This window comes from Netta rufina, assembly GCF_964035555.1.
Source record: "Netta rufina genome assembly, chromosome: 7".
Classification (NCBI taxonomy): domain Eukaryota; kingdom Metazoa; phylum Chordata; class Aves; order Anseriformes; family Anatidae; genus Netta; species Netta rufina.
In genome coordinates, this window is record NC_140130.1 from 17,559,079 (window position 1) to 17,586,495 (window position 27,417).

General features: G+C 62.8%; 1 protein-coding gene across 1 annotated transcript; it reads right to left on the reverse strand.

Annotated features, from left to right (window-relative positions):
* Window positions 1-27,417, reverse strand: PSD (pleckstrin and Sec7 domain containing; the record flags this gene model as incomplete). The annotated part of the gene is made up of 16 exons (XM_084290428.1): window positions 1-288; window positions 633-776; window positions 1,175-1,319; window positions 1,527-1,684; window positions 1,943-2,013; window positions 2,742-2,920; window positions 3,886-3,929; window positions 12,001-12,090; window positions 12,603-12,661; window positions 13,448-13,560; window positions 13,841-13,921; window positions 14,408-14,608; window positions 21,363-21,806; window positions 25,915-26,371; window positions 26,467-26,581; window positions 26,662-27,417. 16 exons carry the CDS (start codon window positions 27,415-27,417, stop codon window positions 49-51), a joined length of 3,297 nt encoding a protein of 1,098 aa, XP_084146554.1. The 3' UTR covers window positions 1-48.

Sequence of the window (27,417 nt, forward strand, 5' to 3'; positions counted from 1 at the left end):
CCAGGGGGCGGGATGGGAGCTGCAGCGCGGGCGGCTGGTGCCCCTGGCTTACGATTTCTGGGGGTGGCCGGGGGGCTGGCGGCTGGCGCGCTCCGAGACGTTGCGCTTCACCTTGGTGCCCGTGCTGGAGGGCTCGGCGTTGAGCGAGGGGCTGGAGCGGGATTTTTTCAGGCCGTCATCCTCACCGCCTGCTGCATCGAAGAGCGTGGACTCGAAGGCCGCCAGGTCCTCGGAGCCCGCCTTCAGCTTGGCCCGCAGCAGCATGGCGTAGGTGCCGTAGCGGGATTTCTGGGGGCAAAGAGAGCAGCGCGGGTAGCAGGGCAGTGCCCTTCCAGCTGGCATCCTCCTCACAGCCCCTCCACCCCATCCTGCAGGTGTAATGCCCTCTTACTTCCCTGGTGCTTCCCACCAGGAGCCTGCAGCGAGCTGAAAGCCCTGCAGCACGCCCCCTCCAGCCCCCGGCCCTGGGAGCTCCTCACCCGTGGTGGGGAGCTGAGGGGGGGCAGAGCGTGGCAGCAGCACCAGGAGAAGCCAAGGCAGTTCAGCTACACGGGCAGGAGAGGGCCCCAGCAGCTGGTGATGGCCAAGGACCTGTGGTGGTGGCACAGGGGCCGTGGGTTCTCCCAGCTCACCTCAAACTCCAGGTACTCCTCCTTCTGCTTCAGCTCCTCGTACTCCTTGCCCTTCACCTTCTTCTCCGGCAGCGAGGAGCGGTGCTCCAGCAGCTCCGCTGACATGGCCTTGAACTTGGTCTCATGGCTCTTCACCTGCTCGTCCTGGGGACAGGTGACACGGCATCAGCACCCCGTTCCCCTCACCCCTTGGCTGCAGCCAGCTGGGGCCAGGGCTGGCGTGGTTTTTCCAAGTCCAGCCCGGGTGTCAGGTGCTGCCCCTGGCTTTCCAAACATGGCAGCCCAAAGCACAAGCCCTTTGGGGAAATCTCCTCCTGCAGCCAGCCCACCGTGAGGCAGTCTTACAGCAGAATTTAATCCCCTCTAAAACTAGGCTGTTTTTTTTTTAATCCTTTCTGCTCTATGAATAACTGCAGCGGCACAAGCGAGAGCCAGCTAATCCCCCTGCCCGCTGTCCTGTCAAGGTCCTGGCCCCTCTCAGGGCAGGCAGACCGTGCTTGTCTCCACAGCCCAAGGCCTCGTCCCCACGCCGAGGGACCCACCTGGGACAGCCGGGTGCAGGAGCTGGGCAGCAGCGGGCGGCTGAACTTCTTCTGGGAGCCGATGGCAGCGGGGAAGGGGGGCGCGGAGAACATGGCAGCCACCACGTTGATGCGCGTGATCCACGAGTGCATCTGCTCGGGGTTCCTGGGGAGGAAGGCCAGCACAGGCGGGCTTGGCTCTGCTCGTCCTGCCAGAGGCCAAAGGGACCTGCCCCAGAGACGAGCCTGGTGGTCCCTGATGGTCCCTGGCTCTACCCCACTCCCTTCTAAATGGGCCAGGACATGGCCCTCAGCCCCATCCCACCACTGCAGGTGAGCTCCCGCTGCCCTGCGCGGGTGCTGGGGCACTCACTGTGCTTGGAAGAGGAAGACCCTCCAGTCGGCTGTCCTGAGGTAGAAGACATTGGGTCTCTTGCTGTAGTCAGACGCCCGTGTGGCGAGCGAGTGGTGGATGCTAATGGCATTCTTCAGCTCCTCTTCGGCCAGTGCCTTCCCCGGCTTGTACTCCTCCTGCAGGTCACAGGGCCCTTCAGAGCCAGCCAGAGGCTGCAGCCCCCTCAACCCAGAGGCAGTGAGGCTCAGAGGTCGGCCTCCACCAGGCTGCTGCAGGGCTCTGCCTCCAGCCTCTGCCACACCACTCAGGTACCTGGGCTTGGGGACAGGAGCACCGTGGCTTCCCCCTTTTCCCAGCAGCTGGGCAGCGTGTCAGCACCTCACCACCCCCAGCCCCAGGTGACCCCGTACGCGGGCGGTCCCTCCGCTCCCTACCTTCTGCAGGTAGAGGATCATCCCCTTCAGGATGGCGTGGAAGGGCTTCCAGCCGCGCTTCCCTCGGGGCGCTGTGGGAGAAGAGAGCAGCCCAGGCCTCAGTCCTGGCGCTGGGCAGGGCACTGCCAGCTCCCCCTGCCCCCAGCTCCCCCTGCCCCCAGCTCCCCCTGCCACGCCACACGTCAGCCCACCCTGGGGACGGGCAGCACGCCAGCACCGTCCCCACACACCTGAGCCCGTGCCGGGCACGTGGCTGGCAGATGGAGCTGCTGGGGGGCAGTGGGAGGGATGCTGCTGCCCCCCGGGGCTGGCACCTCGCTGCCTGCACAGCCAGGGGTGGGGGCAACGTGGTGCTGCCCACCAGGTAACGCTGGCCTGGGAGGGCGGCAGCGCCTGATCGGATCAAGGTGGCATTAGAAGGCCGGGGCTTAGGGAGGATTTTGCAGTGGGAATGGGGAACGTGCCTGGCAGCGCAGAACCTGTGGCACAAACCTTCTGCAGCACCACGGGACACCCTTCCCTGTCTCTCGGCATCCCACAGCAGGGCTTTGTCCCGCAGGGAGCCCAACACATCCCCCTGCCCTCCCAGCTCTGTGGGAAGGGGGAAGCCTTCAGCCCCCCAGCCTGCAGGGTGAATTACACCCCTCACAGCCTGCTCCACGTGGCGCTGGGGCTGATGCTGGAGGCTGGTTTGAGGCTACCTGGAGATTTCACAGGGTGCCTCTTGCCCCGCTCCCACTGTCAGGATTTCTGGAGTTGCCTGGTGCCCCTAGCCCCGAGCCCCCTCGCAGACACCTACTTTTCTTGCAGTCAGGATCAGCGTGGATCTTGCGCACTAACAGTCCGTGCTTGTAGGTGGCGATGCTGGAGTCCTGGGAGAAGTCCAGGAAGGGGTTACTGCAGCTGCTGATGCGCTTGATGGACTTGGGTTTGGGGTCAGCCAGCTCCGAAAGGGACTTCCTCAGCTCCTCCTCATCTCTGCCAGGTACAGATTTGGTTGGGGAAGCATTTGTTACCGTGCTGGAGACAGCAAACACTGAGCCTCCCGCTCGCAGCAGACCAGGCTGAGCAGTTTTTCCACACCACTGGGGAGCATCCCATGGCCTGGCCAAGCCTCTGTGCCCCCGCTAGGCTGGCAGCCACAGCGCTGCTGGGATGAGGCACGGGGGTGTCTGCTGCTGGGGGTCCCTGCCTGCCCTCGGCAGTGAGGCCAGGTGGGCTAATGCTGGCCAGCCTGACGAGCCACTGGCCGTGGAGGAGCACTGCCCTGGGGCTCGGCACCTCTGCAGCCCACCTCACTGGGGGGCAGGCCCTGCTCACAGCCTCCCTCCAGCCGATGCCCCCTCGCCCTTCGGGCAGGCTGCATCGCTGCCGCTCCCCCCGCCCCGGCACGGAGATGTGGGAGCCCAGAGCTGCAGCCTCCCCCCTCCCTCGTACCCGCTCACTGCTAATTAAACCCCTCAGCATCTGCCGGCGTCTCCATGGCAGCAGCCCGAGCGCATTGGCTGAGCGCTGGCGGTACCGCCGGGCTGATTAATCCCCGCAGCGCCCGCGCTGCCGCTCCTGCTGCTGGGGATGGCAGCTGTGGGCGAGGGTGCGGGCGCCGGGCACGGCCACGGGCTGCCCGCTCCGGCCCCGAGCACCGCTGCCGAGGTGTGGGGCAACACCCGGCACGGCCACAGCCACGGGGAGCCGGCCTCAGGCAGCCTGCCCCCAGCTAAAGGGTCCCCATCAAGGTGCTGTGCTGGGGGCAGAGGGCTGAGCACCCAGCACTGCTCTCCGGGCACCCCCATTCCCGTCTCGTGTGCCTGCTCCCCTCCTACAGCCCCACAGGAGCAGCCACCCCAACGGGGCCCCTGGTGCTCTGGGGGGTGGTGAGGAAGCCCCCCGGCGGCAGGGTGACCCCACACCCGCCCAGCCCATGCCCCCTGTGGGATGCTCACATGGCCCACTGCAGCTTCTCGTTCTTGATGGAGCCATACAGCGCCTGCGGAGAGAAGAGCGGGGTCAGTCGGACAGCGGGGCCCAGCTCAGGGGAGCCGCACAGAGCAGAGGGAGCACTGAAGGTTTCGGCACCCCCAGGCCGCTCTGTCCTGGCCGCAGCCCTTCTTTCTTGGCAGCAGTGTTGCTGACAGCCTGGCCCGTCTGCACACACCAGCTGGCTGGCATCGTTTCAGGGTTACAGGTACCTTCTCCCGGGCACCTGCAGCCCCAGGCACGACTGGGGCACAGCACAGGCTGCCTCCCTTCCCTCCCCTCCTGTGCCTGCCCATGACAATGGCACAGAGCTGCGTGAGTTTCACCCGACAGCACCAAGCCCTCAGGAGAGCCGGCTCTCCCTGCACCAAGGTGAACCAGGCTGCCCAGAGGGACAGCTTTCAGGAGACGTGGGCCGCAGGCGAGCTGGGACAGCAACACTGTGTGTCTGCCCCTGGGTTGGTGAGACGCCAGCCTGCAGCAGGGCCCCAGGAGCACTCCTGCACCCAGCAGCTCGCAGCCTGCTCCCGGGCTGCCCCTCGGGATGGCTGCAGCCTGTCCTGCCTCCCAAACACCCCGAGCCTCCCCGCTGGCCCCAACCCTCGCAGGGTTCGGCGAGGCAGGGCCCAGCGCCGCGTTTCAGCAGGGAAAAAGGCAAAGTCCATGTGCAGCGGGACAGCCTGGGGCCCCTTTCCCAAGCCTTTGTCCGGTCTGAGCTGGGTGCGAGCCACAGGCACTCAGCCCGGCTTCGCAGCACGGGAGGCTCGGGGGAGGCTTTCAGCAGCGCTCACACAGCGCTCCAGATCAAGGAGCAGGACGGGTCTGGAAGGCTTCATCCTCGGAGGCAAATAATCGAGTTTCACACAGGCTGTGCAGGCAGCTGTCAACATCCATCTCCTGGCCGGAGACTGCCGGGGAGAGATCTTGCTGGTGGCTGATGAAGTACAACTGCAGGCTTGCAGGGACCTGCGAAACCCAGCCAGCAGGCAGGCCCAGGCAGCGTCCGGGGAGGACAAATCCATCATCCCCCGAGAGATGCAGTGGCCAGAACGGAAGAGGGACAAGGCTCGCTTCGTGCGTCCTGCTCCAGGAAACGCTGGCTCAACACCAGCGTGTTTTTCAGAGGAGGAAAGGGAGCCCCCCAGCCGCAAATGGAAAACAGGGGTCAGCCTGGGAAGACAGGAGCCTCCCGGGGAGGGCACGGCCTCGTTCCCCCATGGCAGGTTGTACCTGCACCCCATTTACACCACCCTGGCACCAGAGGAGCAAGAGGTAGGAGGGAGGAACTGGCTGGTGGCTTGGCCAGAGGAGCACAGGCTGCAAAGAGGCACAAGGTAGGTGATAAGGAATGGCCACAGGAGGGAAGGGATCTCACTGACAGGGATGCAGCTGAGAGGTGCTGAGAAAAGAGACAAAAAAAAGAGTGGAAAAACGGCACAGAGAAGTTGAGACTGGAAACCAGGAGCTGCAGAAAGGCTGCTGAGAAAACGCTGCGAGGAGTCAGATGGGCACCAGCCTCGGCTGCCAGCAGGATGGGGAGGTCCCGCTCCGTGCCGGGGGGCTGCAGACCCCAGGACCAAGCTCTGCTGTAACACCGAGAGCTGCTGACAGAAGCTGCTCGTGGCGCAATTCTGAATGAAATGAAAACAACGCCTGCACAGTGCCAGGGAGCAGCCCGGCAGAGCGCAGCACTACAGAAACCTGGGCTCGGGGGCTCTCTGTGAATGCTTCGAAGGACGAACTGACTGACTTGTGGCTTCAGAAGGCTCCAACACCCCGGTACAAGCACCCAGAGCATCGCACGAGCCTGCTGTGGGCAGGAGCTGCCACACAGCCTCACCTCAGACACGGGGCCGCGGGCTGGCTCCTGCGCCTGGAGCAGGAGGAGAGAAACGGGAGGCTGGGGGGATGGAGAGGGCGATGCAAAGCCTCGCTCTGCGCTTAGATCCTGCCAAGGCTCTGCCTGGCTACCCGTCATCCCCAGCTGACACCGGTTTCGCGCCCTGTTGGAAACAAATCCGGTGGACTCAGCCCAGCTCCAAGCCAAGAAGATGCCCTGCAGCCACAAAGCCCGGCCCTGCTCTTCTGCTCCCGGGGCAGAAACGCTGCCTGCCCAGACTCCAGTGGTGCAAGGACCGCTTCTGGCAGGGCACAGCAGGCTCCTGAAGCCTAGCTCACATCAGCTGTGTCGGCAGAGACCACAGACTCCCAGCTCGGCTCTGCAGGTCCCTCTCTCCAGGCTCTCTTTCCTCTGTGGGTTTATTCCCGAAGGTGCAAAAGGATGGCACCTCACGGCACCTCTGAATTTGCAAGCACTGCCCAAGAGAAAGCAGGGTGCTGCCAGCAGAGGACTGACCCCAAACAGAGGTGGCTTTTTTGCATGTTTTTCTTTTTTTTCCCCCCCACCATCACAGGGTTATGAGCTCACTGCTGCAGCACGCACGGCAAGGCAGCCAGCCCTGCCCTAGACATGCGCAACACCAAGGAGACCTGGGGATATACTGTCCCAGCGGGATTTCTCACTGAATCAACATTTTTCTTCGGTGCCCCCTCTGAAAGGGGGCTGCCAGGACGTCCCCAAGTCCTGCTCTAGCCAATATCTGCAGAGGGGTGGACAGGCTCTTGCAGCACCCTGCCGGCAGGGCACGGGGGAGCTGCACGGACAACATCTCCCTTCATCCCTCTGCCTCGGAGGGAGCCCAGAGGAGGGCACGGTCAGTGCTGGTTTGGGAGAAAGGCTGCAAGCAGCCCTGGACACAGCCCTGGCACAGATGGGACTGCAATGAGGGCTGTAGCCCAGCATGGCCATAGCAGAAGAGTGTTAAGGCAGGAATTTTGGCAACAAGCAGAGGGTTAACCCTTTCTGGGGTGCTTCCTTTAGGGATCACAACTGTTTTGGACACATTACGGTGACAAACAGCCACAGCGTGCTTGTTGCTGTGCAGCACAGTGCTCGGCAGCCGGAGCTGCGAGATGCCCTGTGCGGGTCAAGATTCCTCCTCCCGCTGCCAGCCCTGCGAAAAGGCACGGCTCTGTGACATTTTGCACGACAGACTTCACAGCTACAAAGTGCCCTCCCTGCAGACAGCCTCCCTCTCGCTGTGCCTGGCAGCATTGCAATATGAGAGCTCAATCGCTGGCTTTCCCCAACTTTTCCTTAGCAAAACATCTTTCTCTACACCCGGCCACGAAGCTTTGGCAGCCCCCCCAGGCGAGCAGAGACCCCTCAGATATGGGAACACGAACGGCACGGCCAGACCAGGGCTGTGTGGCAGAGGGAACAGCCCTTGGCTGTCCCCTCACTCACCTTCACACACACCCTGCTGCCTGTCCGGCACACACAACCGTGCTGAGCAACACCCGGCCACCCCGTGCCCCCTGCCCCCCTCGCACAGGTGTCTCTGGAGGACAAAGCGCTGCCCCCAGACCTCCTCCTCCGCAGGGGGGCTCGGAGCGGAGACAGATGAGAGTGACTTGGGGACAGCGCCTTGTGCGTCACCCCCTGCCTCGCCGCGGGGCGCAGCCACCCATCCTGCCACCCCAGGCTCCCGAACCCCTCCTTGCCCAGCCAGCCACGACCCCAGCCGGCAGACCCCGTGCTCCCGGTGTCCCTCAGCCCCACAGCGCGGGGATGAAGGGCCGAGCACCTCGCTGCCAGCTGCGGGTCTCCTTCCACCCGAGTGCGTCACACCTTGCCCCAGCCCGTGCTGCGCTATGGCAGCATCGCCGCTTCTCATAGCCACGATGTCCCCAGGGCTGCTGCTGGCCAGGGCAGCAGCGGGGCCCCCTGCCCGACCCCACTGCAGCACGGGGCGGGCGAGCACCCACTCCCCTCCCCGCCGTGCTGGATGCGGGCAGGGCTGGGGCAGGACGTGCCCAGGGCGGCCTCTTTTTGCCTCTCCCCACCCGGAGCCGATGCGCAGCAGCCCAGCTCCTCCGAGACCGCTGCCGGCAGACGGCGGGCAGGCTCCTGGCGGTGCAACCCCCCAGCGTTTCCTGCCGTCCCGGCGCTTACCGGCTTCTTCTTGCGGCGGCTCTGCAGGCGGCTGACCACCAGGTCGGTGTAGAGCACCGGCTTGAGGGTGCGGGAGCGCTGCGGCCAGCCGTAGCAGAAGGTCTCCACGCCGCGGTAGTTGCGCCCGTAGCGCACCGAGCACATGGAGCGGGACCGCATGCGCCCGGCGCTGCTGTTGATGCTGTTGACGCCGATCATCCTGACGGGGGGGGGGCAGCCCGGGGCAGCCCTGCCCTGCCCTGCCCTGCCCGGCACGGCCCGGCCCGGCCCCGCCGCTCCCCGCCGCCCGCTGCCCGCCGCCTGTTGAAGCCGGGCCGGGCCGGGCCGGGCTCGGCGGCTGCTGCCCGAGGGAGGCGGCGCCCCCGGCCCAGCAGCCAATGGCGGCGGCAGCGGGGCCCGGCCCGGCAGAGCCCGCGGGGCGGGGCCGCCCGCCTCAAGATGGAGGCGGCCCCCGGGGAGAGGGACCGGCCCCGGCCTCGGGCAGGGGGGCGCCGAGGGCAGGGCGCTGGGTTTGTCCCCGAGGCTTCAGGGCTGAAGGGCGCAGGCAAAAAAATAAAAAAATCCCCCTGGGAGCGGGCTGAGCTCAGCGCTGCCGGGGTCTCAGCTCAGAGGTGGGAGCCGGGGTGCGCTTCCCACATCTGCGCATCGCTGAGCCTGACGGCTGTGCCTGCCAGCTGGGGGGCCCAGCCTACCTTCCTCCCCCAGGGGACCTGCCTGCGCTGGGATTTAATTCATTAACAGCTGTGAAATGCTCCAGGCTGCCGAGCTGGGAAGTAGCACGGATTCTGCTCGCTCCTGCGTTTGTTAAGCAGCACGGGGGAGGAATGGGGTCTGGTTGGTCCGTGCTGTGTGGCTGGAGGCCCAGCAGCAAAGCACGAGGTTAAGCTGAAGAATGAAGCAGATGTGGAAGACCTAAGGCTCTGCAAAGTGATCGGTCAGGTAAAGGTCGAATCCGTATCTGAAATGCAACACACAACCAACAGAGTGCAGGAAACCCCAGGGGGCCTGGGCTAAAATCACACTTAGAAGAGAACAGCACAGCCTCAGGGTGAGCCAACCGCGGTATCACCAGCTCTAGTCCGTCCTGTTCACATCCCTCCTTGCCGGCCAGGCAGTTGTATTCATTTGGCCACAGGAGCAAAGGCCAAGCCTGCAGGTGTGGGCATCCTCGGGCACAGCATTACGTGGGCTCTCATGTCTCCAGCATGTCCTCACCCCTACCCTGGGGATGAGGACACCAACGCCCGCAGGCTGGGCAGCCCTGCCAGCAGAGCACGGTGCCCCAGGGATGGTTTGGAGCACGGGGAGGTGTTCCCAGCAGCAGGCTTTGCCTGCAGGTGCAGCATCGCTGCCTTGGCTCCGGCAGCAGGGGCACAGCGAGGCACTGCCAGTGAGGGGGACGTGGTGCTCGGTTGTGAAAGCACAAGCTTTCGAGTGTTTTGGTTTCTTCTGCTGAAAACTGTGAGTGTTTACGTGCGTTATATCGTAGCAGATAAAGTTCTTGTCTGACTCAAGCTGCCACCCGCTCCCAGGCATCGTGCTGCTTGTCTTGGGGCTTCCTGCAGTCAGAGACGAGGGGAGGGCCCTGTGGGTCTCCCTTCCTGATCCTGTCCCCACAGTCACAGGGAACGGTGGCCTTGTGTCCCCTGCAGCCACCTAGGTCCTGTCCTGCTGTCCCCATCTCCCTGCTTTCCAGTCCCCCAGCTGTGTGTGGGGGTCGCCTCAAGCTCTCTGGCTCTGAAGTCTGTGGGTTAGCAACCTGTGTGATTCCCCCGGGCAGGCTTGGGAAGCCTCTGGGACCTTTCTTTGGCACTGCTGGAGCTGCCCATGAGCCACCTCTGAGCTTTGGGAAGCTCCTCTGAAGCCTGCCAGCCCTTCCCCTCCCCTGCTGCCCTTAGGAAACGCGTGCGCTCCTGCAGAGCTAAAATTAGCCAGCCAGCTGCGTGGCACGCTTGCACAAGAGCTTCAGTCCCCAGGCAGGGGATCCAGGTCTGCCAAGGAGGCAACATCCTATGTAGGCTAACGGGGCCGGCACAGGCCACTGCAGGGAAGAGGGAGGCTTTCCTATTTCTCTGCTGCCCAAGCCTGCAACAGGACCAAAGCACCAAGGAGCCTGCAGTTGGCAGAAGGGAGAGGGCGTCTTCTCCAGATTTACCCAGGAGTGGCGCTGCCCCACTGCCCCTTCACACACCTTTCCTTGCTAGCCCCCTCCCCAGCACTTCCCTGAAGCTCTGCTCTCCCTTGCATGGACGGGAGCCCCCCGAGGGCATCGGTGCCAGGGAGCGACGGAGGAGCTGCAGCCTGCCCCTCGCGCAGCACCTCGGCGATGCCTTTTGCTCCCACTCCCCAGCACGGTGCTGATACAGAGGCGTCTGAAAAGCGGCTGTGGGAAGCACCGCAGCTGCAGAGGGAACAGGCCATTTTTAGCAGCTCAGCCCCCCCGCTGCAGGGTTGCAGGCAGAGCTGCGCGGGGACGTGCTCCTGCCTCAGCTGGCGCAGCGCGGCAGCCCCCAGCCCCAGCAGCACGGGTTCTGCCAGGCAGAGAGCTTGGCCCTGCCAGCACCAAGCCTGCAGGCTGCAGGAGCTGCTCACTGCCCCGTCTCACACTGGTTGAGACCCAACAAGACAATGCGGTGGCGTGTGCTTAAGTACTTTTGGGGTGGAAGTTTAGCACGGGTGCCGCAGCGCCTGCACTGCAGGTACCCCACTGTGGGGAGCCGGGGGCTTCAGGAGGGGCCCGCAGAGTTTGGATGCTCCTGGACAACACAGCACTGGGGGGACAGATGCTCCAGGTCCTGATTTTGGACATTTCTCTTCCATTTTGGGTGCTTAAAGTCTTTTCTGGAGCCGGGTTTAAAATTAGGGAAGAATTCTTTCTGAGTGACTGTTTTTAGTGGAGAAGCGTGGGCTGGGAGGGAGGACAGCCCTATTGAGAGCTGCTGGTAACCCCTTAATGATGGGGCGAGCGGCACAGCCAGGAATAGACCCACAAAGGCTGAAAACAGAGCTCAGCTTTTCACCCCACGTTGCCTTTTTTTGTAAGCCACCTCCCACAGGAGTGGCTCCGGCACCCTGTGGGAACCCATTTCCCACATCCCGAGTGTTTTCTGACTGCAGCGCTTCACCAAAGGCTTCTGCCCTGCGGGACCCATGGGGCACAGCACTATTCCCAGGGCCCACGACGGAGCCGCCAGCTCAGCCAGCGCGAGCACCGGGCCCCAGTGAGCCCTCGCTCAGCTCGGAGCCGGTGCCGAAGCCATTTCCTTGGCTCGTGCATCAGCCTCAAGGTCAGGCCGTCCCCGCCGGCAGCGGAGCCGCGCTGCAGCCAGCAGGCGACTCCTCCCTACGCACGCAGCAGCTGAGCCGCGCCGCTCCTGCCTTAGCCGGGAGGCTCGAGAAATGGCCACGAGGGACGAGAAGCCATCGGTGTGGGGGCACAGGGTGGGAACCCCCGCGGCCACATCTCAGCAACCCACAGAGCCGGCATGGACCGCCGTGGCCAGAGGAGCCGGCTCGAGGTGGAGAGTCCCAGTGCTGCCTCCTTCCCTGCCTCACTCGCCCAGGAAGGACCAGGCACAGTCTCTCCTCAATGCACTGCCCCCTTCCCACCTCCGACCAGCACCCCAGGGTGCTCCAGGACCATGGAGGTCATCACCACCCCTTCCTTCACCCATCCAGAGGCACCTCACAGCTCCTGTGGCTTTGGCCAGAGCTGTCCCTGTAAATGGGAACCGCGTCACGCAGGGAGGTGACAGGGCTGCCCCAGCCACACAAGTGCAGGGTACTCCCAGCTGTGGGGTTTCAGCCACTGGCCCACCCTCACCACTGCTGTGCCTTGCCCACGCCACCAGCAGTGGGGTTGGTGGCTGCACTCCCTGACCTCAGCAGCGCAGGAGGAAAGCTGCGGGCCAAGGAACAGCACTGATCCTGCCTATCCCGACAGCCTGACACAGGCATGAGGACAGACACCTTAATTGCATCCCACATGGCCATCTATATGATCCTACCCGAAGCTCTTGCCCTTGTTCTTGTGGCTTAGCTGGCCAGAGAGAGCAACCAAATTTACCTTGAGCAGCTCCTTGGGGAAGTCAGTGCCTCCGTTGAGCCCCTCCAAGTTGCCAATGAAGTCGGAGCAGGACATTCTCTTCCCGATGTTCTGGGGGAGCCAGGGGAAGAGAAACGTGGGGTTCACCTCTGGGCCGGGGGGCTGGAGCTGGCTGGAGCAGGCTCCCACAGCCCAGGAACAGAAAACCCAGTCTGCTGCGGAGCGAGGGGCTGGCCAGGTCTCGGGGAGGTGTGGAAAGCCGCCTGCTGTGCTTAGACTCGGGGAGTGTTAGAAAGCTTCTTTTCTCTAAGCTCAGTGCCACCTGCTCCCAATATCAGCTGGTTTTGGAGTCACGCTCCCAGCCTCAATCCCTGTCTGCTTTCCTCTTCTCTCCTCCCTCCACATCCTCCAGCTCAGCCTGTCTCCCCCAAAGCCCCGTTATCTCCTCACTCAGGCCTTCCCTGCTCTCCTCCCAGCCACCTTGGGGGTGCTCAGCCCCTGCACCTCCTGTGCACGTGGCTCTGCCCTTGGCACGTCCTTGCTCCTCCCCGGCCACCCACGGCTGGGGCAGCGGGGGCGGTAAGGGCAGGGGACAGCTGGGGCTGATGGCAGAGGGAACTTACGTGTCCGTGCAGATCTGTGTTGAGCAGCATCAGGGCACAGGTCAGGGTGTGGGCTCCGTCTGCAGCACAAGCACAGGGCAGGGATTAGAGCCCCTGGGAGCAGACCGAGCCCGAGGCAGCCCTGAGCCCGCTCCTCCCAGCCCGGGCACGTGGGGCACGCAGCATCAGCACGGTGCTGGCAGCACGCAGGCGAGTGGATAGGAGGCCACTGGGTTAAAGCTAGTCCGAAACCTGTGCGTACAGACGCCCCTCCAGCCCTCAGCCCCGTCAGCCAGGCAGTGACGCTGCAGCTACCATTGCCCAGCTCCTAGCACGGGCACGGTGGGGATGGCACAGCCCTCTTCCAGCCAGCCAGCCAAAATCTCACCTGCCCACAGAGCCAAACCAGAGCAGATTCAGCACGTGAGCACACACAGGGGGAGCGTAAAGACGCGGCACACTGAGGTGAAACGGTGCAGACTGGGCGCCCCTCTGTGCCGCACGGGGCTGTCTCACCTGGCCGTCCCCTGAGGTCTGAGAGCTGGGGTCTGTGTGCTGGGGAGGGCCTCCTCTCGCCTCCTGTGCTAATCTGCTCAAGGGCAGAATTAAGGATGCGTTGAGCCCTAATTATGCATCTTCCAACTAGAGCAGTATTTTTTTTTTTAAAGTCTAAAGTGCCTGTCACTTGAGGGAAATGACAACATCTCCGTAACAGGGGCTGACTCCTGAGGCGTCAGTTCACGCTCTCAGACTGCTTTCCAGTTGCAGTCGGAGCACCTTCGCTGAGCTGACGAACACATGTGCTCTCCCGAGCGAACACATGCACACCCACACGCACACTCATACACACACAGACAGCCGCTTACCCTCCGAGGAGATGGCATTGGGATTGCACTCGTAATAGCGCTGGGAAAAATGAGCCAGCACTCGCTCCCGCTCCTGCGTCTCTCCCATCAAGGCCAGCTCCTTCAGAAAGGACCTGAAGAAGCAGCAGCAGCAGCGTTGGCCACACGTGAAGCCCACCAGCAGCTCCTCTAACTCACCCTTTGCTTTCTGCCCCCTCCTGGAGACCTGGCGTGTGCCAGATGAAGCCCTGCCCTCACACAGCCTTCCCAGACGGCTGCAGGACCCCTTTTAAGCCTGCAGCACCTTACCCTGCCAGCACATGGCACAGACCTACACTGGGCCCTAAAAACTACCCTGGGGTACCACTCGGGTGGCCACGACACATGCACACGTCCACATGCAGTCCGCCTGACCTGAGAGCCTGGTCCAGACTCATCCCCGTGAACACGAAGAACTTGAGGTACTCCCCTGCCACCATCTTGCTGAACTCGTTGCTGAAATGCAAAGGGGGGAGCGAGAGTGGGATCGACCAGACTGGGGGCATGGCAAAACACAGAGGGTGGGGTGGGTTCCCGTGGGCTGGGAGACATGAAGGCAGGGCTGTGGGAAGCGTGCTGGGGACAGAGGCCTCCCAGAGTCCCACAAAACTCACGGGGTTTACCCACAGATCCAGTGGGAACACTCATCGTGGAGAAGCTAGAGCTGGAAGAGCCCCCAGGAGGCGTCCCCTGACACCTGCTGAAGGTGCCCAAGATGCAGTTGCGGTGGGAAGGCACAAAACCTGGATGTATCATAGGTGCTGAGACCTTTAGAGGGAACACCTGGTATGGACAAGCTGTCATGGGGAGAGGGCTTTGGGGCCCTGCCAGTTGTCCCTGCCAGCCCAGTGCCCCACAAGGGCAGTGGCTGTGGGAGCACCGGGGGTGCAGGTGGGAGGAATGATGCCTTTGCAGGACGGGCCGTTCCTTGCGAATACCCACACGTACTTCTTCCCCAGGTGGCGGGCCACATCTGCTTTTTTGAAGCCATCCAGGTTGTAGAGCCTCTTGGCCAGGCGTTTGGCAGCCTCCAGGTCAGCCTTGTGCCCGTTGGAGAGGGTGTCTGTGCTGCCCAGGGCCAGCTGCTCCATGCTGTCCATCTCCGAGTCTGAGTCAGAAACCAGCTGGCTCAGGGGGTGGTCGCTGCAATGGAAAGGGACACACCGCGTTAGTCTGCCCACGGGTCCTCTGCTCCTCCAGCTTCTCAGCAAACATGTCCTCACCCTGCTTTGGAGGTCAGCCACTCTGCTGGGCTGCATATTGCACGCTACTGCTTAGAGGTGCTCACAGGTCGGGGCTGGGTGCTAAGGGAAGGCTGGAGACGTGGCTGGAAGGGAGACGAGGTGACAGGGTGCTTCTGGTGACTGATGACGGGACCAAGTCACTCAAAGCCACGTCCAAAGTGGATGTGGAGAGACAGGACAACTGCTCCAGAGTCCCCACCCTGAGCCTGCGAGACGTCGTGTGTGGGCTCCGGCTCTGCCAAGCCCAGCTGCAGCTGAGACTTGGAGCAGAAACATGTGCACGCTGCATGCTGTACTCTACAGACACCGTCATTTTTTAACCTGAACAAACTCCTCGTGCTGCTCTCGAGTGCAGTTCCTACCCAAGACAAGAAGGCCGTAATTCTTGCACTTGGCTTCTCTCACCCGGTAACTTCAGAGCACAGCAAAAACCGAGGAACAGCGCGCGAGGATGAAGGCACACACCGCCGGCCCCGGCTCGCGGCACGGTGTGCTGCCTCCCCCGGGCTGCCCCTCAGCCCTCGCCCCGTCAGGCCTTACAAGGCTGTGCTTCGAGCACTCTCTTGGCTTCGCCTCCGGAGCTGTCTGACTCAGCGGCACACAAGCGATCCCAACAAAAAGTAAGTTGAAGCTAATCAACAACGAATGTTAAGCAACTCTGACCTCGCCCAAATTTTCTGGCAGGCCTCGCAATGTTCCAGTCTGATTTATTTTTAAAAGTCTCTAATTGACTTTTAAGAAGGCCTCCTCTCCTGAGCCAATTACCCAGGCCGGTCTCCCTGAGGCTCCACTTCTTCCACTAAGGACAAAGCTGCTCTTTGCTGCTCGGCGCTGGCCGACAGCTTTTGGATGGAGCTCGTCCCGTCCCGGGGGAGCCCCGCACAGCACGGACAGGCTGCCCTGTGCCTCGGGGGGCTCTCGACGTCCCCTGTGCAACTGGGAAGCCCAAAAGCATGCAACAATGGGCCAGACAGGTCCAGAGCTGCTTAGCTCTGGAGCCCTGCAAGTCCTGGGGGAGATGCACTTGACTGGGACCGCCGTGGAGCTTGGAAACACCGGGCAGTGACTGCGGTACGGCCCGGGTGGGTGGCCCCTAAGTGGCTGCAAGGTCCCTGGTGGCAAGGAGCTCACCAGCCCTGGGGCATGTCTCACTGAGCAGGAGGCTTCTGTACCCACAGCACACCCGGCTGGTTCGTGGTGCCTCCTGCAGCAAACCTAGAGCTCCAAGTTTCCTCCGTGACCTCTCTTCCGAAGCTGTGCTCCTCACCTTCCTACCCGCTGCTGAGCACCCAGCCATGGGGCCATCTACAAACTCTGTCCTTCAACAGCTATCTCGTGGCAGGCTCCCAGCCCGTGGCTGTGACTCTTGCCTTGCTTCTTGAAACAGACACGCAGGGCTCACAGCCTGTTTGTTACAGCAGCTCTGCCAGCGGGGTCTGCCATCCCCTCCCTCACCCAGCTCCAACTTTGGGCTCTGTATCAGCAGAGCATACCCATACGGTCAGGATGAGGCACCGTGCTGTACAAGAGACCCCAGCCTCCAGGCCACGCCAAGAAATGGGTTTTCTCCCAACACTTTTCCTACGGCGAGAAGAGCAAGAGCCCGATCCTCAAGCAAACAGCGAACACAGCAAAGAGCACATGTCCACATCTGAGGCAACTGAGGTGATGCTAATTTTCTTGCCAATGACCTAATGTCTCGGGATTTTTTTAGTGTACTTTCTGAAGTGACATTTCAGTTTGGCTTGAAGAAACACTGAGATAATATTTTTACATTAGATGTATTTCCAACCCAAGAACTGGCCTGCACTTAAGGAACAAAGATCAAATTTGGTATTGTACGAGCATCTCCAGCGTGCCTGAAATGAGTCATCCCGGAGCGGCGCGGAGCTGGCTCGTCCCCACCACGCTGCCCGCGGTGGCACGGCCACGGCCACCCCCACGGCGCCACTCCCCACGGCGGGCGCCTGGCTGGTGTGACCCAGCCAGATGGCAAAGACCCCACGTCTGCCACACTTGGAGGTGTTTGCCAGGAGGCCCGGACCCCCAGGGAAGCTGCAAGGTGCTTCTGCAGACACTCTCTGATGACAAGGATCCCTCCCCAGGGCCAGGCAGTCCTTCTGCGGGGTCCACACACTCCGTTTCATGGCCCCAAATACTCCTTCCCTTGGCTAAAGTGTTTCTTCTCTGACCCCCAAATATTCCAGCTCCAGACCCCAATTACTCTTTTTCTAGTCACACCTTTTCTTGTCCCGAAGACTCCTTTGCCTTGGCACCAGGCACGCTTCTCTGAGCCCAAATCCTCCTTCCCAGGGCCACATCCTCCCTCCCTGGCTTCAGATCCTCCTCCTCTGGGCCCAACACTTGCTTCTCAAGGCCAAACGCCCACCCCCGGACCCAGATGCTCTGTGTCTCGCCCTGATATTCATCCTCTGGCTGGCAGCCCGGAGGCCAGCAGGAGACCAGCACCTTCCTGCGCTGCAATGCAGCGTGCCACTGCAGGAGCCCCGCTGTCCTCCCCACGAGGCTCACCCGCCACCATGCTCTCCCCACAGCCTTCAGGAGCTTCTCTCCCCAACGTGGGGCAGCACCAGGCTGTTAGCTCAGCACAGCCTGCCCCAGGGGCTGCCCTCCAGCTCCTCGCTGCCAGCAGGGATGTATCTGCACGGCGGGACCCCCCTCACCCATGTCTGCTCCCCAGGACCGGAGAGATGTCCCTGGGGACAGGCTCAGACAAGTGGACATTGGTTTCAGCCTGTGGTGCTCTGCTGAGCTCCCAGGCTATCCAGGTCCTTCCTGGCATGTTTCCATGTGAGACACCTGCTGCAGGAAATTCAGAAATGCCTACTGCAAGCCACTTGTTCCCCAAAACAGGCCACGGGGGGCTCGGTTTGCTTTCTGCACCACGAAGGGACAGGGCAGGGAGCCCGGTCTGAGTCGGCGAGGGACACGTGTGTGGGGCAGGCCAGCACCCTGCCCTCAATTCCCACTGCCCCACATGCATGGCTAGGAGCCCAGCGCCTCTGCCAAGCAATCTCAGCCTGCCTAATATCGCTGCTAAGAATGTACCAGACCGGATCCTTGGCTGAGCTAAATAAATGCAGCTCCCTCCATCGGTCTCAGCGGAGCGACTTTGATTTATGATAGCCGAGATCTGGGCTGGTTCATTCCTCGCAGAATTGGAGTTCGGGCTGGGAGGACACTTGAAGGTCAGCCAGGCCAGCCTCCAACCACAGGCGGGGCCGGTCCCGCGGTCCCCAGCCCCGCGGCTCTGTCCAGCCTGCTCCTCAAATCACCCGCAGCGGCCCCCGCCAGCATCACAGCCACCCGAGCCAGGTAAGAGCCAACTCGGGCAGCCGTGCCCCTCCTCGCTGCTGTTTCCCTGGAGAGCAAACAGCAGAGCTGCTCTGCCAGAGCCGCCCCTGCAGCACGGCCCTCCCCCGAGATGCCTGCCCGTGCTCTCTCCCCCCCGTCCCGCTGCCACCCGCAGCCCTCGCAGGGGCTCGGTCCCCCCTCCAGACACTTTCTGGGGCGAGCGGGCTCCCGGGGCCTTAAAATCCGGTTACTCACCAGCCGGGCGGGGGGGGCGGCTTCTCCTTCACGGCCCCAGATGCCATGGTGCTAACCCGGGGAAGCCGGGACCTCTCGGACCTTTGGGCAAAGTCCAGCCAGCGGGGCGTGAGCGAGCGGGGCCGCAGCAGCAGCACCAGCAGCAGCACCACCAGGAGCAGCACCAGGAGCAGCAGCAGCGGCTGCAGCAGCAGCGATCACGGCCCGGCGCTGGGGGCCGCGTCCCCCCGGCTCCCGTCCCCCCTCCGGCCGCCCCCGGGGCCGCCGCCGCCCATTGCCCCCCGCAGCTGCCCCCGGCCGCGCCGCCCCGGGGCCGCGGGCACCCCGCCGCCGCCGGCCCCTCGTCGCCCCGCCGCTCGCCGCCCTCCCCCTCCCTTTCTCCCTTCCCTTCTTCCCTTCCCCTCCACCGCCGGCCATGCCGCGCCGCCGCCCCTCCCCGCCCCTCCCGCCCAGCCTCACCGCGCCCTGCCCGCCGCCGGGACCCGCTGCGGGTCCCCCCCCGCCGCCACCGCCCCCGCCGCCGCCGCCGCTGCACGCACGTGTGCGGCATGTGCACGCCCGGAGCGACGGACACCACCGGGATCGGGCCCCGGGAGGTGACAGCCGGCAGTGATGCCCCAAGTGTGCCACCTGGCAGTGACACCCCAAACGTGCCACCCCAACTGTGCCACCCCAATTGCTGTCCCTGCCTAGAAACAGCCGGTGGGACCCAAGCCACGCGAAGCCACCTGGACACCGGTGAACGTGGGTACCATGGGGGATTTTTCCCCTTTTTTTGGGGTAAAGTCCCCCATGCACCTCTGTGCCCCATCTCCTGCAGTGCCAGGCTCAAGGCCACGCTGGCAGAGAGGCCCCAGGCTCCAGCCCCGCTGTGCTCTTCCCTGCCCTTCCCCACGCCATCCCCCTGCCCTTCCCCTTCTTTCTGTCCTCCCCTCGCCCTGCAGCGCAGCCCGCATAAGCCCCGCTGGGCATGGCACTCGGGGCACTCGGGTTCTCCCTCACCAGTTTGCCCAGTGACAACTGGGAGCCCCGCTGCCGCTCGGGTCACTCGAGAGCAGCTGGCAGACCTGGGCTGGCCTGTGCCAGGGGGAAGGGGGGCACCAGCTCACCGATGGCTGCAGCAACAAAAGGCACCTTATAAAGAAACACAGCAGCGCTTATTGGCACGGCCCCGCGCTCCCGCACACGCCAGCAGCTGGGATCTGGCACAGAGGCGGCTTCGGGCCGGCACAGCGGAGGCTGGGGAGGCTGCCAGCCCTGCAGCTCCCGTCCTCCCACACCGCCACGTCCCCAGGGCTGGGCTCTCCCTCGAGCCAGGCTCCCCGGGGGCGCGCTGCCAGCTGCCACCGGGGAGTCTGCGGGCTCCTCCTGCCTGCCCTGCTTTCTGTCCCACCCCAGCCCATGTCCCCGATTCAGGTCCCCGCGGAGCCTGCCTCTCGCGGGGTGGCACGGGCAGCAATTAACATCCTCTCTCCCCAGCTCTTGGTGATAAACGCTCCTCGGGGTGGTCCAGGATGGGGAGATGAGCAGACGCACCCCCGGGGACACCGTTTGCCTGCGCGCGTCCCTCTGGGGCGATGCTCTGCAATCTGCAGTGCCTGCCCCAGGGCTGCCCTGGGACTGGGAACTGTAATTGCGAAATTCTGGCTGCTGCTGCAGGAGCAACCTTCCTGCTGTCCCAGCTCCCACACCACCCCCTCGCCAGCACCACCATCCCCGGAGGGACCCCGCACAGCACCCTGCCTCCTGCTCCTGGCCCCATGCACACGCTGGGTCACTGCCCTGGGGACAGCAGCCCCTGCCCAGTGACAGCTGGGGACCTGCACACCTCCTCCTCCTGCCCAAGGGGGACAACAGCTCCAGAGCGAGGGCCAGGCACTTGTGGAGTCTCTGCCCCACACTGGAGGTGTCAGTGTGGGGTGACCCTGTGCAGCAGCTGGGGAGGTCCCATGTCGGGTGGCCAGGGTGTCCCTGTCAGGGCATGGCACTGTGGGGGGGCTGGAGCATCCCACTGTGGGGTTCCCTGCTGTGGGGCAATCCTGTAGCAGAGTATTTCCCATTGCAAAGTGCCATGTAACGGGGAACAGGCTCCTAGCAGCAGAGCACAGGATGGCCTGTGAGGGACATGCGGGGCTCTCCCTGAGCTCAGGGACACGTGCCCACCTCTGCTCCTCACCCAGCTCCCAGCCGGAGGTCTCGCCCTCCTGCCTGCCTCCAGCCAAGGCCACCAGAGGAGGCAGAGGCACCCCAGTGCTTGGGGAGGGCATGCTGTGTTTTCACTCGGGCAAATTTCCTGCTGGCAAGGTCAAGATAAAAGCATGGACTGAGGATATCGTGTGCTGAGGGACGCCAGAGCCTTGGTCTGAGCCTGGAGGCTCCACGAGCCAAGGCTGTCTGGCTGGGACAGGGAGCTCCGCGGCTCTGCGGGGTGCAGGGGGCACCCACAGCCTGGCCACGGGTTGTTGCTACCAGGCTCTGTGGATGGTAAGCGAGGCTCTGTCCCCGCAGTGTCACTGGGGCTCTCCGCTTTGCTCCTTTGTGCCTTGGCAGAGCAGTAGGAAGCAGATTCCTCCTCCAGAAAGCAGTGATCCACGGCTGGATGCTGCCACCCTCTGCTGCTCGGTGCCTCTCGGACATCACCAGTTTCACTGCACTTATCTTGCCCAGCCTCTGCGCCACCACGTCCCTGCCCTCGGTGTCCCAGACAGAGGGAAGGCCTCGCCAGCACCTCTCTCCCCAAAAATGTCCTCGGGGTGACCCAGGGGCCACAAAGCAGACACGATATCCCACCCTCCTCTCTCGATTGCAGGCTCTGGAGGCGACACAAAGCTCGGACCTACAGCTCCCAACAAGGCTGGGGAAGATGAAACATGGGATGTGTTCCCACCTACACGCCTGCCACAGCAGGACGATGCCTCCTGGCCTGACCAGCCTCCTCTCAGGCCAGCAGCACAGCCCAGCCCTCACCCTTCCCTCTCCCAGCAGCAGAAGTTGGGCTCGGGCTGCCAACACGCAGCACAGGGTTGGACTCCACAGCGAGCCTTGGCGGCCCAGGTGGGCAGCAAGCAGCTTTGGCCACTCACCTCATGTTGGAGGCCAAGGGAGTACCAAAGCTGTCCTCTGAGCAGCAAGGGCTGCGCCGGACGCCTTTCCTCTGCCTGCCTCGCTCCTCCTCCCTCTCAGTCCAGGGGGCATCTGTGGCCGAGCTGGTCCCAGAGTCCGGCTCCAAGTGAGCCAGAGGAGCAAAGTTCTCCTCGATCAGCTTGGCGCTGTCTCGGATCTGTCCCTGTACTTCTGGGGTGAGGGTTGGGAGGTCAAAAGTGAAAAAGGTCCCATGGGTGCGGGCTGGGGAGGAGAGGATGTCAATGGAGTCCAGGCTGGTGTAAGACGTGCCTTTGGCTCGATGGGACTCCATGATGCTCTCAAAATGCTTGCTGAAAGAGTCCATGCCATCCTTGGAGAGGCTGTGCCCTAGCAGGAAAGGCACTGGAGACTTGAGCATACCCTGCGTGTCTCGATCCATGACCCTAGAGGGAAAGAAAGGGAGAAGAACTGGTCACTGAGGAGCAAGGGATCAGAGCCCTGAAACAAAAGCCCATGCACTGCTCCGGAAGGAAGCTGGGAGGGCAGAAGGCTCCTCTGAACAGCTGCAGGACGCCAGACCTCCGAGGAGAAGCCTTGCCTGCCCAAGACATGATGGGAAGAGGGACTGCCTGGCCTCCCTCCAGACATATGCTTCTCCTTTAATGAGCTACAGACTTTTGTTCCTTTCGTGGCTCATCCTCCTAAGAAGCTTACGAGAGGGCTACTGCTCCCAGCCACTCGCCTCGAGCTTAGATCCAATAAACGGCTCAAGCACCAAACCAGGATGTGCTTCAGCTCCACTTCTAACCAAATCTGCAAGTGCTTGAATTTTCCACGAGCCTTCAGAGCTCCACGGTGCTCCCGAAGCCACCGAGGGCAGTGTGACACCTTCGTCCACGTACGCGACACCGCGGGCACCGAGCAGAGCCTGCCTGCAGGGTCTGCACAGGCAGCAGCTCCCCACACAGGTTTTGAAGAAGGAGGGGAAAGCAGGACGGCTTGGTGCTCAGAGCACCTGCACCCAGCTTACTTCCATGGGGACTGCTCCAGCCTCTCGGCTATGCCTCTCTTACAAAGATGATCCACTGTGAAAATAACACAGGGGATGACTCCAGAGAGAATAAGATATCCTATCCTGACAGCAGGGGCAAAACCCCAGGTGCTGCTCCCTGCCAAGGCACCCAAACCCATCTCTCCTGGCCCTGGAGAATCATCTGGCCATGTACCAGCCCTGCAGGAAGGCTCAGCTGGGCACCAGCATGGGTCTGGGCCCAGCCCAGCACAGGAGCTTCTACATCTCCAACCCCTGAGACTTTTCTTCGGTCAGTGAGGTAAGTTGCAGCCTGCCCATCGGTCCGAGCATGTGGCCGTAGGGATACTTCCAACCCCGAGAACAGCAGTGCTTCAGTCATACAGGCATAAACACAGCCCTAAAAGCCTGTTTTACTCAGAAGCTGCTATCGCTTTATTAAAGTACCAGAAAAGCACTTGTTATGCCACTCTCTTTCCTGATTAAAAGCAAAGAACTGATCCAGCTTGTCATAACATTTGTTATGAACAAACAGCCTCATACAGAAGGCTCAGAAAATGCATTGCTGTTTGAAGCACCAAGTGGTTTTCTCATTCATTAGCTTTCATACGCCGCTCAGAAATCTCACCCTGATTATTCAGCAGGCCATGAGCTGCCAGCTTCACTGCACCAGATGCAGGTGGCCTCAAAGGGAGCCCAGCTAAGTGAGCAGTGGGGAGGAAAGGCAGGATGAAGGCTGCTCTTGTCGATCCAAGAGCATTTCCCCAGCTGCACAGCACTGCACTGCATCCTTACCAGTCCTGCACGAGCCCCAGGAGCCGCCTCAGAGGGGACTTTCTGATGAGGACACGGGAGTTGAGACCTCTCAGCATTTGCAAGCGTGAATGTGCGCTCCCTGCCCTTACCATTCTGCACCGTGCTGCTGAGCTGAGCTAATGCTGCTGACTTCATTTTGCGTCTTGCATCCATAAGGAGGGCCATGGGCTGCGCAGGGAAGGACAGCAGCCGCAGACAGAAAGGACCTTGTTCCCAGGGGAGGGCAAGGGAATCGGGCTTATTTTTGTCATCAAGCTTACTGCCGCCAAAACACTGAGAAAACATAGCTGGTTCTGTGCGCACCATCTGAGCTCCAGGAGCGACCTCCCCACCCCAAAACAGCAAGCCAGCTGTGAGCAAAGCCATTCAGACCCAGCCTGCCCTGTGCTGCCCAGCCCTGCCTGGCTCCACTCGTGGCACAGCCCCACGGCCAGGCAGTGCAGCCAGGGCAGCGCCAGGGGAGGAGATGCTGAGGGTGCAGTCAAGCACCTGCACAGCAGCGGCAGGCAGCACAAAAACGTGTGTCTGGCTTCGAGCTGGCGCGGGACACACGCTGATCCTCTCTTGGAGGTGGGCCAGGTGGGTGAGCAGGGGACACGCGTGCCCTCCAGGAAGGCTCCCCTGGCAGCAGGCCCAAGGGCTGTCCTGGGCAAGGCTGCTCTGCTTCCAGGGAGGAAAGGTGCTTCTGCCTCCGGCCAGCCCTGCACGCTCCAGGGGCTGGGGCACCGTGCTGCAAAGCCTCCTCTGGCTCCTCGGCCAAGGTGTTGGCACTGCTGGCCATGCCAGGCCCTGCCACCACCTCACTGACCCGCGGGGGATGCTCGGGGAGGGGGGAGATGAGCCCGCCCTTGCTGACAGGTCTCAGCTCCCTGCCTCTAATGGGAATAAAGACAGTAAAGGCTTAGGCTGGTCATTAGATGTAGATCTGGCTCTAAATATACTCAGGGAGAGGATTTGCTGGAAGAAGACACTGTTTCTTCTGTCACTTTCCATGTCTTATTTGATTCTGTATTGGATTTTTCAGCCTGATGTCCTGCCAGCTGTTAGCACGTCTCTTATTTTGGGAGGGCAGATCACACAGAAGGTGCCCTTTGGCCAGAATTTAAAGGGCAACACGACAGTGCCCAGCCAATCCCCCCTTGCAGAGGGTGCTAAACCCCTAAGGCTAGGTTTCCAAAGGGATTTATATCTGCAAATCAGCGTCCGATGGTGCTTCAGCAATTTTGCAGGGCTGGTCCTCCCCGGCTACCAACAAAGTGCTCTGCAGAGAAACTGCCAGGGCAGAAGCTGCTGGTTTGCAACAGCTCTTGCAGGGCAGGGTGGCGCTGGCTCCTGGGACACAGGGGGGTAAGGGGGATATTTAATCGCCCCAGCATCACCCCTCCTGCAAGCAGGCAAAGCAGAAAGCTTGGAGTAGCAAACATCAATAGCAGTGACTGGTAAACAGGAGGGAGGGCTGCAGCTGCAGAGCTCGGAAGCAGCGTGTAAGCAAAAACCCAGGGCTGTAATGCAGGGACCGAACAAGCTTGTGGTTTTAGGCAAGCGATTTTCAGCATGCTGCCCGCAGGGTCTGCACCTCGCTGGGGAGCAGGCAGGGGTCTGCACACCAAAAAAAGCCGAAAGCCACGGGTCTGCAGAGCAGCTGCATAAAATGGGCACACCACCACTACATCACTACATACTTATAGCGGGAGCAGCGTGTTTCGGGGCTGCAGTGCATTTCAGTACACATCCGACCTCTCCAGCACTGCCTGGCGAGCTGCGGTAAGGTGTCTCAGAGGACAAAAAGCAGGTCTAGGCTCACAGCCCACAGGAATTGTAATGGCCTAGTACAGCTTTGGAAATAGATTACCACCACGTAAGGTAATGGTTACAGCAACTTGAAGAACTTGCTCGCAGTGATAACAATATAACTTTACAGCTTTGCAAATCTTCTGTGACAATTCATTTCGAAAAAAAAATGCATTTCCTTCTTGGGAAAAACAGCAGGAGCCCAGCTCCCCTCTGCAACGTGCACCTTCCCTTCCACTTCAGCCCAGCTCCTCACACTTCTCCCTCCCAGAGCAGGGGCACCACGGAGAGTTATTTTTTCTATCATCCCTTCCCACCACCACTTCCAAACCTCCCCCTTCCTTTTCTTCCACCCCCGTGCATCCTGCCCGCCTTTGGCACAGTGTGGCTGTGCATGCTGCCAGGCACCCCCCTGTCCTGGCACGCGGGGACCGCCTGGCTCTGTTTTCTCCACGAGACCTTGCCCCCATGTGCGGAGCATTTGCTGATGAAGCTGAGCCCCCCTTGACCCACCCATCACTGTCCTGGTACACGATATTTTGCCACACAAGTGAGAAACGACACAGTACAGTGGTGTGGAAAGGCTTTCTCCAGCCCAAAGAGCTCCCCTGGCACTGTCACCCGGGTGCCCTGGCTCGGATGGGTGTGAACGGAGCTCAGGGCTTGTCTCCATGGGAGCAGGTCCTGAGGTCTGTGCCCTGCACCAGACACCAGCACCGCCTCACTCCTTCATGGGGCAGTGAGGGACCCCCAGCCTGCGGGGTGCCCCAGGACCCCCCGACCCCACGCAGAGCTCAAGCACAGCTGCCAAGAGTTTTGGCTTGGGCACTCGTTTGGCAGAGCCCGTTTTATCATGCACTTGGGATACCGAGAAGGGTGAGGGGCGCTTTCTGCCCTCACATGCTGAGCCTCACCTTTCCCTGTTCTCCTTCCTCATGGCCTCAAACACCTCATCGTCCTCCTCCACGGCTCCGCCACGCAGCCCGTCCTTCGTGCGCTTGGCGCTGTGCTCGGGGAGCCCCTCGGGCGTGCTGTTCCTCCGTCCTGGCGTCCCCACGAAGCTGGGGTTGCTCTCGCTGTCCTTTTGGCTCTCGATAGCCGAATCCACCTCATCCTTCTCGGCCAGGATATCGTCGATGTTGGTTTCACGATAGCACCGCAGCGGCACGGTGTCCAGGTCTGTCTCGGAGTACTTCACCGTCCTCCTGATGATGCCCGTCTCGCAGGAGCCGTGCTCCTTGCTGCCCGGTGGGGACACCTCGATCTCCACCTCCACGTGGCTCAGGCCGTGCTCGGGCACTGACTTCTGTGGCTCCGCGGGCAGCAGGCAGCCGGGCTTCGGGGAGGGCTCAGCGAGGGGGGCCGAGGAGCCTGGAAGAGAGCCCAGAGCCCCCGTTCGACCCCAAGTCCCAGTGGATCAGGGCCCTGTGCCCCCCACAGACCAGCTGGTAGCCACAGGTCCCTGCCCGACACCTTACCTGCCTTCGGGGCCTCCATTGAGCCGTAGAAGAACTCCCACTTGGCCCTGGCGATGCGCTGGGCATGGGCTGAGCTCTGCCGGGGGCACGGCCAGGCGCTGCCCTGCGGGGGGACACGGCGGTCAGCGGCCAGCAGGGCTGGGACGGGACATCTCAGCCCGCTGTGGGGTCACAGGCACCTACCTGTGGCCGGGGGCCGGCGGGGACGTCCCCCGGAGGGGCCTGCAGCCCGTTGGTGAGGGAGCTGAAGAGGCAGCTGGTGGCGAGGGTGCCGGTGTCCCTCCCGGCCCCGCGGGGACGCGTCTCCCCCGGGGACCTGCTGCCGGCCAGGAGCGGGTCGGACACGGAGGCCTCCAGCTTCAGCTTGCGCAGCAGCCGCTCCTGGGGCTGGGGCTGGGGCTGGGGCTGGCCGGGGGGCACGCACCAGCCCTCGCCGTGCTCCACAGCACAGGGCCCGTTCTCCCGGGGGGCCGGGGGGCTGCCGAGGGGCCGCACGCTGGCCTTCTCGATGAAGCGGAAGGTGACGACGGAGCTGCGCCCCTCGGGGGCCACCAGCGGGCTGCGGCTGCCGGGCGAGGCGAGCCCCGCCACGGGCTGGCCCCTCCGCGGGGTGCAGGGGGCCGTCAGGCGCCCCCCGCCCGGGCAGCCGCCGTTGCCGAAGGGCCCCGTCTCCGTCGGCTTGCGGGCCAGGGAGCCCGTGCTGTTGTAGAGGCCGAGGGGGCTGCGGCGGGCGTCAGGGGCCAGGCCCTTGCGCAGGAGGTGGAGGCGGCCGGCGTTGAGGTTGGGGGTGAGGCAGCGCGGGGGGCTGCGGTGGTCCAGCTCGGGGCTGGCGGCGGCTGGAGGCCAGGGGCGGTGGTCCCCGGGGTGGGAGAAGGGTGGGGGCGAGGCAGAGCAGCCCTCAGCCGTGGGGAGGTGGACGAGGCCCCCGGCCTGCGCCAT